The 18,780-nt window shown below is 54.3% G+C and overlaps 1 protein-coding gene across 1 annotated transcript; it reads right to left on the reverse strand.

Annotated features, from left to right (window-relative positions):
* Positions 1-12,627: 12,627 nt before the first annotated feature.
* Positions 12,628-17,561, reverse strand: LOC101447529 (spermatogenesis-associated protein 31A1-like). The gene is made up of 3 exons (XM_058302835.1): positions 17,470-17,561; positions 16,859-16,918; positions 12,628-16,651 (listed from the first exon to the last, which is right to left on the reverse strand). The coding sequence occupies exon 3, from the start codon at positions 16,240-16,242 to the stop codon at positions 12,628-12,630; it is 3,615 nt and encodes a 1,204-aa protein (XP_058158818.1). The 5' UTR covers positions 16,243-16,651; positions 16,859-16,918; positions 17,470-17,561.
* Between the last annotated feature and the right edge of the window lie 1,219 nt (positions 17,562-18,780).

Consider the following 18,780-nt stretch of genomic DNA (forward strand, 5'->3'; position numbering starts at 1 on the left):
AGATAAGAGAAATCCTTTTTTTCCTTACTAGGATGCAGTTATATTGTTTCATTTTTTAAGTGAATTGAACACTAAAGTAAATTTTTGTCAAAAGAGAAGAAAATAAGCCAATTAATTACAGCTCTTTTTTAAAATTTCAGACATTTAAAAATATTTGTCCTTTACAATAATGCATATATAACAGAGAAGTAGGAAATAAATCTGTATTTTTAAAAGTTAGATTTGACTGTAGGACCTGAGGTCAATAGAAAACTATGTGTAACAGACTTTCCACATTTTGTGATAATATGTTTTTTTTGGGGGGGGGGGTTTAACTTTTTACTAACTAAAAACTATTCATTTGATTTTTCAATGATCTTTTTACTCTTAGCAAACTTGTCTTACCTTTAATAGTCAACCTGAATATAGGGAGCCCATTTGTTTCAGGAACTTTAGTATTCCATGGGTTATTTAGTCTAAATTTGAAGAAAACACTAAGAGTATCTTCTATGCTACATACACAGATTACTTATAATTATTTAGGGAATACTTTGGAAAAATATGTTCAAGAGTTGAGTTCCCTTGAAATATAGAGAAAGATATTGATGAAATGAGAAATCAAATGATTTTATATTGTTCATACTTTCATTTTATTCATAAACCTTTTGAAAAAATTGACAAGAGAAAGACATGTCAGAATTTATGTGTTGCTTCTATGATTTTGAAAGTCTTTCCTTAGAGAACACTTGTATAAATTTGGAAGAGAGTAAGATTTAGAAGTTGAACAGAATGCAAACCACTGATGGGAGTTATTCGATTTTAGTGTGTTGTGCTACATAAGGGCAGTGAGAACCCATTTCTAGGCTGTTTTTACTTTAGTACTAGATGAAGTAATGTTCAAGGAAAATGTGCCACAAAGGTAGGTCCGTCCCTGTGTCCCAGTGTTGGTCAGAGGCATCTGCTCTGGGAGGCATCCTTCCTCCCAGGCCATCAGCGTGGCGGGAATGCTGGGCCCCAGAGCCCCTGGCAAAGGGGTCACTCGCTCAGAACACCAGGCGAGACACCAGGGGGCCAGGGCAGGGCATGGGGAGGAAACATGCCTGGACGAGCAGGTGCACCTCTTGACGGACAGTGCTAGCAGTGGAGAGGTTGGGGATGAGTTATTTTTTTATATATACACTTTATTTTTTTATTAAGAATACTTAGATTACATAAATGTTACATAGATATATATAGGGATTTCCCATATGCCCCACTCCCTCCCCTCCCACATTTTCCCACAAGAGCAACATCCTTCATTAGTGTGGTACATTTGTTACAATTGATGCACATATTTTGGAACATTGGAACAGTGGATTATAGTTTACATTGTAGTTTACAGTCTCACCCACACATTTTTGTAAGTTATGTCAAGATACATAATGGCTTGTATCTGTCATTGAAATATCATTCAGGACAATTCCTAAGTCCTAAAAATGCCCCCAAATTATACCTATTTTTCCCTCTCCCTCCCCTCAGAACCTCCAGGGGCCACCATCTCCACATCAATGATAAAAGTTCTTACATTGCTAGAATCACAATGAGTCTATAGTAGAATACCGGTAAGTCTCTTCTAGTCCATTGTTCATTCCCCAGTCCTGAGGATTCTGGGATAGTGATGCCCACTCCACCTCTAATTGAGAGGGGGCTTAGATCCCATGGGGCAGACGGATGGGACTTTCTTGCTTGCTGTTGTAGACTCTATATGTTCCTTCGGATGGTCATTGTCCATCATCATCTCCTTGTTAGTTGTCCTGGGTGAGTCCAATGAACTGGAGAGTAGTTGACACGACTCTGTTGAGATTCAGGGCCCAGCTGGCACATGGACAGACCAAAGATTTAAGTTTCTTGGACATAAAACTACCAAGTTTAGAAGTAACTCTAGGATCAAATAGAAGGGGCAGAAGAGCCATATGTAGGGAAACCACAACTGAGTCCAACTCCGTCACGCTGGGAAGCATAAATTCCCAAGTAGGGCCACTGCCAGGGCAGCAAACTCCCAAGCTGTCAGCCCTGCCCGTGGTGTCTGGATGTCTCCAGAGCCCTCAGGAGCCCGGCTGCTAGAGGCGCTGTTTACTGTGCAGTCAATGAGATCCTGCTGAGACCTGCAGAAGCGTGGCTTCTGGAAGGACCTCCCGACTCACTTTGAAGTCTTAGTCACGTAAACTCCTGTGTCTCTACCCTCTCTCTCTTTTCGTCAAGGCCTTTTTCCAGTTGCGTTGTTAGTTGGTGCTTGGGGCGGTGACTAGTGCAGGAGGATGGACCTTGATGGACCCTTGATATTGGTGGCTGTGCTTATGAGCCTTTCCTTTGAAATGGAAACTTAGCCTAGTATTACCGGGTGCCTAAGAGCTGCCTCCTGAGAGCCTCCTTGTTGCTCAGAGTGGCCTCTCTCTAAGCCACACCCAACATATAAACGCATTACTTCCCCCTGTGTGGGACATGCCCCCCGGGGATGAATTCTCTAAGGCCTTGCATTTCTAGAACAAGAAAGAAAAATTACCAGGCCCTGAAGCACAATGAGACATGATATTAACATAATAGGAGAGGCTTTATTAACTGGCCTACACTGTGGGAGGATTTCAGAGATTCCTGCAGAAGCTGGCACACCTGTGTGGGAGGGGGAAAGACAGAGCCAAGCCCCCGCAGGGCCCGGAGCCGCGGTGCTGCGGCCGGGGGTCGCACTGCTGGGCGCGCTCTGGCTCCCCCCGGGCGTCTGGGCGCAGCGGGCAATGGACGGCCTCGCCTTCCTGCCAGGGCCCGGACTGCAGAGGGGGCGGCGACGGGAGCCCCCACCCAGGCCCGGGCCCAGGCCCCTCCCACCCCCCAGGCAGCACCCAGGAAGAGGAGAGAGCGCCCTGGAGCCCCGAGCCCGCGGCCCTGCAGGAGGCCCTCCAGGAGGGCTGAGCGCACGCCTGCCAGCCCCGGGCCCCCCAGCCCCGGGCCCCCCAGCCCAGCGCCAGGCTCGGACGCGGGGTCTGGGCGCGGGGAGGGTGACCCTCAGCAACGACTCCCCCCGGGCGCCCGACCAATCCAAACACACCGGGAGTCTAAAATCCAAGGAAAACACCTGGGCTAACAGTGAAAGCTTTGATGGAGCAGGGGAGTGGGCACAATGTTTTTAAATTTTTAAAAAATCTCTGAGGCCTCCCTGTTCTTGTTTTTTAAAATTTATTTTTATCCCCTCCCCCTTCCCCCAAAATGGTTCTCTCGAACGCTCATTATTTGCTCGCCTTCTGCAGAAGGCGCTGGGACCCACACTCAGGACCTGCCACATGGAGGCGGGTGCTGGCGGCCTGAGCCACAGCGGCTCCCCGGGACCTGTGGTGTCTGCTGGTTGTGGCATCTGCTTGTGTAGGCGTCTGCTCATTGCGGCGGGTGCCGGCATCTGCTCGTCTTCTTTAGGAGGCACCAGGACCTGAACCCAGGACTCCCGTGTGGTAGGCGGGTGCCCAACTGGTTGAGCCACATCCATTTCCCATAGTTTTTTAAAATAAATGGACATTAAACAGTGAAACTGTGAAACGATTAAATCCCAGAAGACTTGAAGACATAAAAATGGGGCCCAGTGGTAATGAAATGAGCTGCAAGTCCAACGATAGTTTATAGGAATTTAGGTAAAAATGATGAGCTACGAGCATTACCCCAAGCTGTGAGCGTGTGTGAGGATCATCCCAGAATGCCGAGCAGAGCTAATATGTGCATGTGCTCTGATCTCTCCATCCTGGGTTGTGAATCCTTGGAAAGCAAGGACGACTTGTCCATCGTCGTGTCCCTAACATCGACCCAACAGAATCACAATTTGTGAGAAAAATTAACATCAGTAAATCAGTTGCTCAATCAGTGTAAAGAACTTGGCATAAGAAGAAATGAGCTAGGGAACAGATGGAAGAGAGTGTCATTGATATTTTTAAAGAAGTCTCTAGTGTTTTTAAATTATTGCAAATCTAATCAATACCCTTGATGGGGCTGTATTCAAAGTGGTGCATCTAGTGAAGACTAGAGACAGGCTGAAGAAGAAAATGACAAGCGTGTTGAACCTTCTGGAGGCTGGCAAAGTGGCAGCTTAACCACTAAGACCGCATTTCATTCCGTTGCCAGGATGTGTGTATAACGCACACATACACACACGCATATAACACATACGTGTTATATGTATATAGATTATGCCATATATAACATTTCTCTTAAAATCAACATTATTGGGTTAATATATGGTTAATGGCACTTATGTTAAGTGAAATGAATTTTGACCAATGTCCATAGGTGTATAATCACTTCCACAGTCGGCCCAGGCCTCCCTGTGGTCGCCTCCTGCTCCCACCCTCTGTGACCAAGATTCAATTTCAGTCACTATAGTTTTCCTGACCTCAAAACTTGATGCTTGTTTTCTTTCACTCAGCATAATGTTTTGAGATTAATCCATGTTAGGTATTTTTCTTTTCTCTTCCCTTTTGTTACATCTTTTTAAAGCATCCCTTTAATAGCTGTTAAAGAACGTTTGAATTGTGTCCAGTCTGGGGCAAGTATGAATAGAGTTATTGCTACGAGCATTCCTGTCCAAGTTTTGTGTAGACATATTTTTCAATTCTCTTGGGTAAACTGCTAGGATTAAGACTTTGGGGTCATATTGTAACTCTGTCTCCAACTTTAGCATTTTCATCAGCAAGGTATAGAGTTCCAGCTGTTCCACGTCCTTGCCAGCATTTGGTGTTGTCGATCCTTTAGTTTGAGCCCTTCCCATGGGTCTCCTATGATTTCCATTTGTACTTCCTGGGCGGCTAATGCTGAGCCCTGAGCCTTAAAATAGTATTATTCTAAGTGCTTGTTGACGAGTCATGCACCTTCTTTAGTGAACAACCCTATTAACTATTTTGCTCAATATTTGGTGGATTGTTTGTCTTTTTATTACGGGGCTGTAAAAGTTCATTATATATCTGTAGCTTTGAGGAGACCTTAGGAGGAAGAGCAAGTTTGCCTGGATTGTAGCCAGCCAGGAGGAGAACGGTGAGTGAGGCCAACGAGCCCCACTCAGGGCCGGGGCAGGGCCGGGCGTGGAGACAGCCGTTCTCTGCACTGACCGTAAGGAGATGGCGCTCCACTGGGCAGTGCTGGCTGTGGGTTGGCACAAGCACACAGGCTGAAGGGATCACTTTGGCAGCGCCGTGAATAGGGCAGAGGGGGCAGGAGGGGACCCAGGGCACTTAGTTCAGTTAGGTGATTGTCCTGGAGAGAGAGAATGTGTTGAGGTCTCTTTCCAGGACACGTGTTTCCCCTGTTGTTCCTGACATGCCAAACTGCACGATTCCAGATGTGCAAGACTGGACTCCCCAAAGAATGGGGCCCACTCAGGCCTCCCTGTAACCTGCTTTACTGAGGGTTGAGGGGAACAGACAGACATTTCTGTTCAGAAAGGATGACGCAGCAACCAGCCTACTTAACCCAGGGGTCAGAGTTGTTCATTGTAGATGCAGTTTTATGGCTGGGCATGGGTGCTTTGATTCGTGTGTACATCTCCATGTTGGACAATAAACATCCAGAGAGTGGGCAAATTCTTCTAACTCACCACCCTATCCCCCGTTCTAGCATGGTGCCTGCATGCAGCAACTCCTCAGTCTAGTTTTCGTGCATCTGCGTTCATGTGTGTGAGAGAGAGACGGAGAGGAACACTGCAAATTATTTTCTGAGAGGGGAATTCCTGGACCTCCCTGCCCAATATTCTTGCCTGTTTTGTCAGCTTAGACTTGCGCTTCATGACTTCTCTTTATCTTCTTCATAATGGGCTACGTGTCTTTTCCTTACAACCATAAAGAACCAGAATTGTTTCCTGGGGGAAAATTTAAATGTCTTACCACAATTAAAGCGTCATATTTAGTGAACGTTTCTTTTCTCTTTATAAATCTCGAAAATGTTCCAGCATTACCATCCTAAGCAAAGCAGGCACGAAATAGAAAGCAGGGAAACGGACTTTGGCCCAGTGGTTAGGGCGTCCGTCTACCATATGGGAGGTCCGCGGTTCAAACCCCGGGCCTCCTTGACCCGTGTGGAGCTGGCCATGCGCAGTGCTGATGCGCGCAAGGAGTGCCGTGCCACGCAGGGGTGTCCCCCGCGTAGGGGAGCCCCACGCGCAAGGAGTGCGCCCGTGAGGAAAGCCGCCCAGCGTGAAAAGAAAGTGCAGCCTGCCCAGGAATGGCGCCGCCCACACTTCCCGTACAGCTGACGACGACAGAAGCGGACAAAAAAAAACAAGACGCAGCAAATGGACACCAAGAACAGACAACCAGGGGAGGGGGGGAAATTAAATAAATAAATAAACCTTTAAAAAAAAAAAAAAAAGAAATAGAAAGCAGCTCTGACAGCTTTGGCCTGTGAATTACAAGGTCAGAAGCCACATTTCCACAAGTCCTGATTCTTGTGTATCTGGCCCAATAGTGGCACGATCCTGGGTCACTGTGACACAGAGGACAGGTCAGTGCTGACACAGGGACCTGGCTTCTCTCCAATCTGACTTATTCCACAGGGGGTGAGATTACACTATATCCCTGCGAAGATACCAGATAATTTCTCCTACATTAAAAATATGTGAGACTAACACCAGGGTGCGGTCACCCCTCGGGCTGAAGTGTGGTTTGCTGGCCTGGCGGGGGAGCGGCCGCGGTAGGCCAAGCTGCTGCCCCCATAATAGGGTGGCTGGTCGGACTCACTGCCACCCCTGAAGGGAGCTCGGCATGGGTGCAGAGTGCCCTTGGGTCTCCCCTTCTCGGCAGCCATGCTTCTGCGGCCGCCCCTCCTCCCGGATAGCGCCACACGATGCCTTATGAGGCAACACCCTTCTTCTTCTTTCTCCCTGCGCAGGCGCAGGGCGGAAAATTCCAGTCTGCCTTTCCCCCCCCCCAGCAGCAACAGCCAGGCACAAGGCGGGAGACTCAAGTCTGCCCTCTACCCCAGCAACAGCAGCCACTAATCCCTAAACCCTGCCATTTCCCCCAGCAACAGCAGCCACCAATCCCTAAACCCTGCCACTTCCCCCAGCAACAGCAACAGCCAATCCCTAACCACCACCCCTCCCCCGTCCAGTACCTCCCACTGACCTTTCTCCGGCAACCAATCAGAACAGGGCGTGGCTTCGACCAATCAGCCTTCCCCAGCCCCTATAAAACTGTTGCCTCTCCCTCAGTAAAGTTGGACTTGCATGTTTACCTTGTCTCCGCGGTAGTTCTTCTGCCGTGCGCCCTCCAGTCCTGAGAGCCCCCGACAAGGGCCTGGCTTCCTTGTCCCCAGTTCGTCGCCTGCTTCTCCGGGCGACCCCCTCGTTGCCGGCTTCACCGGGCGACCCCGTCAGCCGAACCGCGCACAGGGGTTCTGTGAGACCGACCCCTCGTCTGCTGCCGGACCGACCCCTCGTCCCAAGTGGGACCAACCCCTCGTCCCAAGTGGGACCGACCCCTCATCCCAAGTGGGACCGACCCCTCGTCCCAAGCTGGACCGACCCCTCGTCCACAGCCAGGCCCCACCTCTACCGACCGAGCAAGCCGCAGCAGCTGGCGCCCAATGTGGGGCTGGTGGAAACCTCGGCAGCGACCCCTCAAGGGGCTCGGTGCGACAAGGGAGGAGGGGGCACTAGGCCACGGGGCCCATTTGCACAGAAAACCCCGCCACCGCGGGCTTGCTCGGTCGGTAGAGGTGGGGTCTGGCTGCGGACGAGGGGTCGGTCCAGTTTGGGACGAGGGGTCGGTCCGGCAGCAGACGAGGGGTCGGTCTCACAGGGGTTGCGCGGTTCGGCTGACGGGGTCGCCTGGCGAAGCCGGCGACGAGGGGGTCGCCCGGAGAAGCAGGCGACGAACTGGGGACAAGGGAGGCCAGGCCCTTGTCGGGGGCTCTCAGGACTGGAGGGCGCATGGCAGAAGAACTACCGCGGAGACAAGGTAAACACGCAAGTCCAACTTTACTGAGGGAGTGGCAACAGTTTTATAGGGGCTGGGGAAGGCTGATTGGTCGAAGCCACACCCTGTTCTGATTGGTTGCCGGAGAAAGGTCAGTGGGAGGTACTGGACGGGGGAGGGGTGGTGATTAGGGATTGGCTGTTGCTGTTGCTGGGGGAAGTGGCAGGGTTTAGGGATTGGTGGCTGCTGTTGCTGGGGTAGAGGGCAGACTTGAGTCTCCCGCCTTGTGCCTGGCTGTTGCTGCTGGGGGGGGGGGAAAGGCAGACTGGAATTTTCCGCCCTGCGCCTGCGCATAGAGAAAGAAGAAGAAGGGTGCTGCCTCATAAGGCATCATGTGGCGCTATCTGGGAGGAGGGGCGGCCGCGGAAGCATGGCTGCCGAGAAGGGGGGGCCCGAGGGCACTCTGCGCCCATGCCGAGCTCCCTTCAGGGGTGGCGGTGAGTCCGACCAGCCACCCTATTATGGGGGCAGCGGCTTGGCCTACCGCGGCCGCTCCCTGGCCAGGCCAGCAAACCACACTTCAGCCCGAGGGGTGACCGCACCAGGGCATATGAATTACTTTTTTGAGTTTCCATTTTGTTAGAGAACAAAACATCATTTGTACCAAATGAATCACTAGACTCTCCCTTAATAAGGTTGAATAAAAATAGTGCATCTATTTAGTTTTGTCTCTATTTAGTGTATATATTTTTGTTGTCTTGCTTACTAAATCTCTTACAAAAGTAATCCCCAAATTCCTTTAATTTCTCCACAAAAAAAAAGGCCTATATTGAAACTTGGACAGGCTTAAGAAATGTACAAATGAATCCATCCAGCAGCCTCATAAAGCATCCGATAATTTCTACACTAAAAATTGAAACCAAACTTATTGCTTTGTTTAACCCAGACTTCCAAACTTCTTTGACTGCAGAACCTTTGATAAATGTTTTTGCCCACTTGGCTTGGTGTCCTGAGCCAGCGTCGGGGAATGCAGGCTCCTTGCCAGCCGGTCAGTCCACAGCAGAGTACGGAGAAAGAGCACATTTTCTGGATTCTGGACTTTTCGAGTTACATTAGTTATTAAAGACAAATCTTTCTGCTTTTGTAAAATGATTGGACTTTTGAAGCCATTTCCAGATGAGACATTTGTTATGAGCACAAGGTAAGAAAAGCTGGTTAATATTGGGGGTTTCTTTCCAGAGCACCCTCAGATCAGATGAGGGGACCTTAAATTCTGTCACTCAGCGAGACGGGCGGGAGCGGTGCAGAGCGACCTGGGCCCGAGCCGAGCCTGCCGGCTTTGCTCCTTCGTGCGGAACCAGCGGCGGCTGTCCCTGCTCTGTCCTGGGCTGCTGTGTCACATGACTTCTGGTCCACTCACTTCCACAGACTAACTTCACCGTACACCGTAAGACTAAGCAGAGCACTTTTAGGGGGAAAGGTCATTCCCGTGATTCGTTTCTTTTCCTAATCCTCTAAGGCGTATTTACCAACCCATGATAAACATGTTCCAAAAGGCCAGGCGGCTCTGAGATCTAAGACGCTAAGCTTAGCCCAGTAAGTCCTAAGGCCGCTTTGTTCCCCTCAAGGTTTCGTCTTTGCTGTGCAATAACAGAGATTTTACTGTGAAAATAAATGCACAAAGTGGAAAAAGCAACAAAAACATCGGTATCTTCACGACTAACTTCATAGCACATTTCTGGATGTAACACTATTCTTAAAATAACAAATTAGAGCCTAAATCCATAGATTTACTAATTTTATAAAGTAATAAAATGGTAAAATTTTATAAAGTGCAATTTTGTAAAATTTATAAATTTAGGCAATACATGACTTTCCCAACTCACAGACCTGGTAGGTGGCAGGTTTATCTGACCTCAGGCTCAGGGACTACATCTCTACAAAATCAATTTTTCATTGTAAGTAGATCTTTAAAGTGTTACCAGCATGAAATGATGGGAGAAATTAAAACAGGCCAGGAGTGTTGCTCTTGAAGTTTGAGGATGATACCTGAGCTGGAGATGGATGAGCCGCAGTGGCCCTTGGCAGCCAGTGGCAGAGTTTGGAAACCACAGGGCACCGATGGTGATCCCAGCTCCTGAGTTCAGACGGGGAAGGAGCTGCTGCAGACACCTTTACAAGGAAGGCAATAGCAGCTGAACAGCAGGGGGCTTAGACCAAGTGGCCGTGTTACCGCTTTTATCATCAGAACGAGATGAGGCAATGTGTTGTCCTATGAAAGACGACAGCATTTTCTAAGTCTTCGTCTTTCCCTGTTGTATCATTTTATACCTCTTCCTGGAAGTTGCTTTCATCCTGTTTAAACGACTGCTTTGGAATATGGGCTTATACTTTTGGAACATATATGGCTGTGGATGATGTTAATTAACATGGGCAGCTTGGAGACAACAGAGGGACTACGGGGAAATAGTAAGCTATTCTGATTACCAAAATACTGTGAGAGGACCGTAGAAAGTATCTGTAGCGACTTCCTGGAGTCGTGTGACTTAATAGCATTGTGAGGAAATCTCATTGAGGCTGCAGATTACTAAAAGGTAGTAGTTATAAATTTGGAAAGCATTTTACAGCCTGAGTATGTTTTAGTCTATATAAGGTAATAGAATAAATTTTATAATAATCCATGGAACTCACTACACAAACAGTGAAACAGTGAACACTAAGTTAAACCACTATATAGTGAATAGTATAATTATAAAATTGTGCTTTCATCAATTCTAACAAATGTGCCATGCAAAGGCAAGGTGTCAATAGGGTGGTAGGTGGGAAACCTATATTTTAGGTACACTTTTTCTATAAAGTTTAACTTCTTTAATTTAATAATTCCAAAAAAAATATACACACAGAATCAAAAAATGTACTTACCCATATTGCTCTAGTGTCAGCTCATTTTCCTTTTTAAACAGGTTGTCTTTTTTTCCCCTAAGCTTTATTTATTCCTCCCCCACTTCTTTATGCATGCTGTGTACTCTCTGTGCATCTTCTTTTTAGGAGGCACCGGGAACCAAACCCAGGACCTCCTGTGTGGTAGGCGGGCACCCAACTGCATAAGCCACATCGGCTTCCCCATGTTGCTTTCCTTAGAGGGACCATGATGTTGTCAACCTGAAGGTTTGTCTGACTTAACCAGACACACCTACTTGATATCTGCCAGCAATCTAGATTTTACAAAGACCAAGAAAACATGCTGCTAAGGGGCGGTAAGAAATACCGAGTCTCATCTCAGCAAGCCCTTAGGACAGCATCTGTTGTAGAATAAGACATTTGCTGAATATTATACAAATACTGAGTAAATGTGCACTCTTCAATTCAGATATTAAAATGTCACTTCCCACCTGTACTGGGGCAGAGGTATACTCAAGTACAGAGTAAGTGATATATTTCAAATATTTGTAAATTATTTTTAAGTAAGGCATCCTTTTTTCCCCCCATAATTCTGCAAAATAAAACAGAAGCCAATTGCAGGAGTCTTGGAAAATATGCATTTCTTAGAATTGTTGAAGAAATGAATTCTAAATCCATTAAGCTTAGCCTATGTTAGATACATATGAAGACTTTGTCACATCTTGGAAATATAGGTAATATTATTCGAGGTCATTACATTTTAAGGAACAAATATTAATAAGCAGTAAGTACAATTTCACAAGAGTACAGTAGGAATATTGCCAGAAATCGGTCTCATTTGCGAAAAATCTTCACATTTTAAAATATAGCTTGTTTCACTGAAAAATGAAACAAACCCCACAAACCTGACCCAAGCTCTTCCGTGCAAAAGTGGGACCCAACCGCACACCGCCTGGAGCAAGTTCACTTCACCCGGAGCTGGTCTGTTGTGGGACTTTAACTGGCGCTCAGGAATTGTCCCCAGGCAAATGAAAAGTGCCACCCTGATGCCATTCACCTGGGTGACAGCTAAAATTGGACAAAGAAGGTATGGCCTTCGTCAGAGGCTGGCTGCCTGTCAGTCCCGGGCAAGGTCTGTGATTCTCTAGCCTGTGGCCAGGACTCAGCTCATGAAGACGGGAGAAGCAAAGGCTCTGCAGGCCTGCGTGTGGAAGCTGTGATCCCTTTTTTCAGAGGAGCATAAGGAAAGCTCCCGGGCGCCTCCTGGGGCTCGGTCCTGCGGTGCCGCTTGCTGGAGGCCTCTGAGTCTGCAGGACGCCGAGGGCCCTGCCCACGCCGTGCGGGCGCGCGGGGAGGCCCTGAGCGCAGGCTCGTGGGGTGTCGGTGGGAGCCTCGGTGGGTGGTGTGCGCGCAGGGAAGGGCTTGGATGCGATGCCCGTGACCCCACCCCCAACGATGCGCCAAGTTCAAGGTAAGGGAAAAGCGGTGGCCCCTCGGCAGTTTGAGCCGGACCCTTTAGATTTGTCTCGTCTGGAGAAGCCGTTTCCAGGGTGTGTGTGCTTAAAGAACACCAAGTTCTTTAAAACCTGAGCAAGTCCCGGGAAAGCACCTGTGGCAGGGCTGGGCCCGCGACCCCGCTGTCCCCCCCTCGGGGCCCCGGTCCTGCCAGAAGCCCCCGCAGGCTCTCCGGAGCTGACCCCTTCCCCACAGCTCCGCATAGAGACCACAGCCCTTTTGGGAGGAAACGTATATATTGGAGACTCATAAACATCTTGGTTGGGAAGGACCGTTGAAGATGGTTGACGTGAGAAATACGAAGTTTCCTCTACATGAAACAAATGTTTTCCTGGAGAGAAATTTTGCTGCTAGAAGAGCCTGGAGCAGCGCCTTCCGGTGGAGTAAGCAGCGCACCTCCCCAGACGCAGTGGCGCGGGCAGTGGTGAGGGCAGGCGGGGGTGCGGGGCGCCCAGGGCCAGCAGTGGTGGGCCCCCGGGGACCTCAGCCCTGAGAGCGGGGGCAGCAGGGGCAGCCGCCGGCGACAGCTGCCCGGGCCACCGTGGCGGGATCTGGGGCTTTCCAAGGCGCTCTGTCCCCCGCCCTGCGCCTCCCCGCCGGGAGAGCCCTGGCCTTCGGGCGCGCTGTGGCCGCGGCAGGCCGGGGCGCCCCTCCCCGCCCTGCGCCCTGGGGAGAAGGGCGCCTTGGGGGGGAGGCAGCAGGAGCAGCGGCCCGCCCGGGCGCCCCGAGCACGCAGCGCCCGCCCCGTGGCCTGCAGGGCCATCTTGGCCTCCAGCATCTGGCCCACGGCCAGCATGAGCGTCTGCGCCTCGGCGGCCCCGCTGTCCCCCAAGAAGGGCCGGCGCTTGCCTGGCCGCCGGCCCTGGGCAGAGGCCGTGCCCGGCTCGTCCTCCTGCCCTCCGCACGTCCGGCTGGGGAAAACCCACTGCAGGAAGCGCCTCACTCGCCGCCTGAAGCGGCTCTCCGGAGCAGCCTGGGCCTTTTCTGGCAGGAGGTGGAGGTACTTGCTTCCTGGGGTGTCCGCCACTCCCCGGGCCTGGCTGAGCTGGCCTGTCCTGCTGGCCGCGGAGGTCGTGAACCGCACCGCTCGCACCCCGTGCTCCCCCAGCTCGGGCCAGCAGCCGTCCTCCTGCTCAGCAGCGGCGGCAAACGTCTCGCCCTGGCTCTCCAGTGCGCCCCGAGGCCGCGCCCTGCTTCCTCCGGCATGGCCGTCCAGCACGCAGGAAGCTGGCCCGATCCCGCCGGCCGTGCCCCGGAGGCGGCAGTCCAGCCCCCGAGAAGCCAGGCTGTCTGAGCCCAGGCTGTCTGAGCCGAGGAGCGCGCCGGGGGGGCCCTCTCCAGGCTCGTTCTCTGGCTCGACCTTCACTTGGATCTCGAGTTCCCTAACAACCTGCGCTATAGAGCACAGGTGTCCTGGAGCTGGGGCAGCAGGTGTTTCGAGGGGTGTGGAGCTTGCACTGGTGCCTGGATCCCCAAAACCACTCAGATCCACACTTAGAGCTGGGGAGTTCGCGCGCTCGCAGGTCCCGAGGATGCCACCGCACTGGGGCCGACAGGCAGGGCTCCCGTCAGCCTGGCCCGCCTCCCCGCGCGCCTCAGCCCAGGAAGCCTGGGCCTCTACCTCCCTCCACAACGCGGCTCCAACGCAGCGGGCGGCCCCTGGGGTGTGTCCCCCGCTCTCCTTGCTCCGCTCGTCCTCTGTCGTGGCCTGACACGGTGTCGGCTCCGGGCTGCCCCTCGGGGCCCCCAGGCCAGCCCCGCTCTCCCAGGGAATGCCCGCGAGGCCGGGCCAAGGAGGCTGCCTGCCCTCCTGTCCAGCCGGAGGGGCCTCCGAGCGCCCGCGGCCGTGTCCAGGTGGGGTCTGCCCCAGGACCCCCTGGATTTCTTCAAACGCAGGGAAGGGGGCGGGGAGAGGACGGCCCAGGGCGGGGCCCGACTTGGTTGTTACCGTCTCTTGCTGACACATCTGGAGTTTTGTCCCCAGGACCTTGCCCATCTCGGCTACCCGGGCCCCAGAGTGATGGGGGGCCGAGGCAGCAAGGGGGGCCAGCTCTAGGGGCGCGGCCTGGGCCTTCCTTGCCTTGAGGAGCTTGATGGGCCTGAGGACCTTGAGGGGTAGGTCCCACTTACGCTTCACCCAAAATCTTTTACTGTGTGCTTCCAGCACCTGCTGCGTGCCCGTCTGGAGGAAGGAAAGCTCCTGGCAGGTGTTCACGCGCTGCGGCCAGCCCTTGGCGAAGGCTCGGCTTCTGGCCTTCACGTGGGCGTCGGGGCAGGGTGAGGCGCCGTGGGCAGCAAGCCTGGAGCGCCGCACGCGCACCGGGACCCCGCCTCCGCTGACCTGCTCCAGCTTCCTGCCCAGGTGGGCGCTCAGGGCGTCCTCTCGATGTTTCTGGTCTGAGAGCCTCGGCAAATGGTTTTCCCTGTGTCTCGTCCAGACGTTTTTCAGCTTTTTCTCAGGGTCTGACTTCAGAACCTTCACCGGGCAGCTTTCTAAACCCTTGGGTGGACTTCTTTTGGGGACTTCTCCCAGTTTTTGCAACAGACCCTTCCCCAGGCCCTTCCCCAGCAGGAACTCTTCTGGGCCCATGGCAGGGCTTCTTTCTGGGGGCCTGAGTCCCAGATTCTCATCACCTCTCTTGCTGCCTTGGCCTGTAAACGCAGTGGGCTGCGGGGGCCCGTGGTTAGCCTTTGCTTTGCAGGCCCCTGGCGATTTGCCCTGAGGCTGCATCGGTTCCAAAGACAGGGGCATCCTGGGGGCCACGCCCTGGCGGTGTTGGGTGAGCCTCTGCTGAAGGTGTTGCTCCAGTAGTTTCTGGAGATCAAGGCCGAGTGAAAGCTTCGCAGGAGCTGCGGAGACTGGCCTGTGGTCCCAGGATGCGTGACTGTCCTGGGAAAGGCTGTAAGTGAGAGGAGTGAAGGCTTCCCGAGAGCTGTTGACCACAGAGGATAAACTGCATCCATTTTCTACTCGTTTCTGCCACAAGGGCCATTCTGCAGACTGACTTTCAGTTGAGACGGCAGACGGGGTCTTGTTCTGGGCAGTGGAACAAAACCCTCCAGGGGCCTCAGTCTGGGGTAAGGAAGAAGGTGGTAGGACTGGGAGCGAGGACTGGAGCTGGGCCGGGGTCCCGACACGAGCCAGAGGTGGGGGCCGGGAACGCAGCTGCCACAGAAACGGGGGCTGGGACTGGGGCATGTTTGGAATCCAGGGCTGGGGTGGGGCCCCTGAGTGCAGCCGGTACTGTGAAAGCAGGGAGGGTGCCGTAGGCTGCACCTGACCCAGGTAGGAATTAGAGATAGTATTGAAGAAGAAGGAGGATGAGCCTAGCGGGGACGCGCTCCCCGAGACCCAGGCAGTGGCTATCAGGGACTCGCTGTGCAGAGACGGGAGCCCCCAGAAGAGCTGGCTGCACTTCTCCTTCAAATGGTCCTGCAAGGTGATGTGATAGGAAAGTTGCTGGGGACTGAGGAGCTGCACGGGCTTGTCTTTGGTGCTCCAGAAGGGCTGCGGGGCTGCGGGGCCCTGCTCGTCCCCAAGGGACTTCATCTTATTCTCCAGAGAAGTCAGGGGAGAGTCTGGGCTCCCCGACTTGAGAAAGTCACTCTCCTTCCAAATCCTGAACTCAACTCTCTTGGTGACTTGTATCTCAAGGGGCTTCTGGATGTTGGGGTTGAAGAGACAGGGACTGCCAGCCTCCCCGTGCCTCATCACAGGGCCCCCCCAGAAGGAGTCCTCTGGGGGTGGGTGGGGCAGCCGCGCTGGCTGGGACTCGCAGTGTGTCGAGGTGGGGAGGAGCGAGGCTTCCGCGGCCGACTGCCACCAGAAGGCCGGAAGGGGACGCCTGGAGCCGCCCAGGCCCAGGGTGGCTGGGTCAGGAGCAGCTAGCCAGGAGTTGTCATACGTGCTCAGTGGGAGGGCCATCAGGCCACAGCGAGAAAGCGTCCAAGCGGTGGAGCGGAGAAGTCCGAGCGAGGCTGAAGGCAGGCAGACAAACAAGGGAGATCCAGTGGGGAAGGGAACGCCCCAGTGGGCGGGGCGCGAGGGGGTCTGCAGGGGGGAAGTCTCTGGTGGCCAAGGTGCACTCAGAGGTGAGTGCAAAAGAGCAGGAAAGGGGGCCACCAGGCCCGCTGGAAGGGTGGAAGCCAGAGGCAGAGGGGACTCGGTCAGGGGAGCTGTGGGAGTCAAAGGGGGCACGGTGGGAGCAGCGTTGTCCACGAGCTCCTCTGGTGGCAGAGGGGCTCCAGCAGGCTCCGGTTCACGCGGCTCACCACAGGGCTCTTGGCGTGAGAGCTGATGAAAGTCGCCCCGGTCAGGGACCTGCTCCAGGTGGCTGCAGGGACAGGAAGCTACAGCTGCAGCCAGGAGCAGAAGGGCCAGGAGAGCCAGGCAGAGGGGGAGCCCCCAAAGCACGGGGCCCTCCGCTCCCCACACCCGCTCACCACGTCCTGCCATCCCACACCCAGGGGCCTTCTGCCTCGCTCTGTCCCCATGGGCCCCCCTCCCCTGGGACGCCTGGAGAGAAGGAGAGGTTACTCACGTTTGCAGAAGCAACAGGGGCCCGGAGCCGCCTCTGCTTCTTGCAGGCTTTCCCTGCAGGCTGGAAATCAGGGCTCTGGGTTACAGGCTGTGAAAGGTGGGGCCTAAGGACTTTACAGGAGGCTGAAGGGAATGTCCCTTTCGGGGAGGCCATCGGGCATTAGACTCTGTCACCCAGGCCTCTGTGACAAGGCCACTCCATCCGTGATGGCCATGGAAGGGCTCAGGTATGGGAGATGCTCTGCATTTACAAAGTGATCCCTCAGCCGTTATCCCCTACGACATCTCACGGAGGAATCTGAGCCTTAGGGAAGTTCAACAGCTCATCCTCAGCTGGACCTGGGTGCTCCACCTCCAGCCCAGCCGGTTTCCCATCACTGCACCCCCAGCCCCCCGGGCAGCACCCATGGCCCAGGCCGTCACTGCTTCTTCCCACCTGAGTGCTCATCAGGGATCTGACAAGGTCTTGGGGTTCCTCCCAGGAGTCTCCCTGAGAGCTCCTTCCTCAGAGGGGTGGGCTGTAAGCCCCTGACGTCCTCCACGCCCAAGCCGGCCTCGGGGACAGCAGCGATGGAGGCTGAGGGGGCTCGGGGCTGGGCGGGCAGAGCTTACCTCTCAGAGTGCCACTTCTCCTCCGCCTCCTGCTCCTCCCCCGTGTCTCCACGTGAGGCTGAGAGACAAGAAGGGAGTGAGGGGCCGGGCCAGTTCCCCCTCTCAGGACCCCCCGCGGACACGCATATCCACGAGTGACACGCCGGCTGCCTTTAACTAGAGGAGCTCTGCTTGTCTGCGTATTCACTTCCGCAGTGGACACAGCACTTGTGATTCCTGCTCTGAATGAAGCACAGGCTGGGGAGGCTCGGTGGCGCTCCGCAGCGCTGGTGGCCTGCCCCGGAGGGCACCGACTCGGAGCTGCGGGCAGCCTGAGCGGTCAGGAAGCACCTGCCCCCCGAGACCAGCGGGGCTCCGGCTCTCAGCAGAGCTCCGGGCAGGGCGCGCTCCAGCAGCTCCAGAGCCCCAGAGACCTGAAGGGAAGGTAGGACGGCCCAGGGCTCGCCCCGCGGGCACCAGGACTCCGGGAGCCCGTCCTCTGAGCCACTGCGTCTCAGGTGCTGCCTGGAGCCCCCATCACCCTGGACAGAGGAGAGCCCTTCCGGGAAGCCCGGTGTCCCTGCGCCTGCCCTGCCTGGCCGGCCCCTGCCAGGGCGACGCCTCTCCTTTCCTGAGCTCCCCACCTCCCGAGGCTGCAGCTCAGGGGCCTTGGGCAGGGGCTGGGCCCTGGAAGGACGCAGGGGGTCCCCGAGCTCGAGATGAAAACTCAGCCTACTCTGTTCTCTGAAAGTCTGGCCGATGTTGGGTCATAAAACTATCAGCCGCTCCTTTCCGAGAAAGGGCCACGGTCTTGCCTGGCACAGGGTCCATGGAGCAGGCGAGGCTGCGCGCCCCTGCTCTAGCTGGTTCAGAAACGTGGAAAGTGGAAAGAGAAAGAGCCCGCCTCCCCCGGCGCTGCGCCGGCTCCTCACCTTCCTGACGTGTCTCCTCCTGCAGGGAGGTGGAGATGCGATGCGCGGGAGGTGGGGGCGCAGCAGGAAGTAGAGCCCCGCGCCGCACAGGAGCGTGAGGACGGCGTTAACAAGCCAGGCGGCGAGGCCGGAGCTCATCCAGGGGCACCTAGGGGCAGCGCCGTGCGGCGCAGGGAAGAGCGAGCTCTGCATGTCTGACCTGCATCGCCGCCTCAGAGCTGACCCCCCAGCAAGGCTGGACAGGAGCCCCGGGGGCCCGGGGGCCGCTGTCCTGCACAGCAGGGCCGGCCAAAGAGTGACGCGCAGCGACCACTCAGAGCCGGCTCCAGCCAGTAGCTCCAGGCTCGCATCACAGTGCTCAGGCCTCATCACAAAGGGCCCCGTGGGTGGGGGAGGGGCC

Source organism: Dasypus novemcinctus, chromosome 8 (genome assembly GCF_030445035.2).
Source record: "Dasypus novemcinctus isolate mDasNov1 chromosome 8, mDasNov1.1.hap2, whole genome shotgun sequence".
NCBI classification, from domain to species: Eukaryota; Metazoa; Chordata; class Mammalia; order Cingulata; family Dasypodidae; genus Dasypus; species Dasypus novemcinctus.

Excerpts from the sequence above, each read along its gene's own strand:
- LOC101447529 (XM_058302835.1), bottom strand. The coding sequence starts at position 16,242 with ATGGCCCTCCCACTGAGCACGTATGACAACTCCTGGCTAGCTGCTCCT.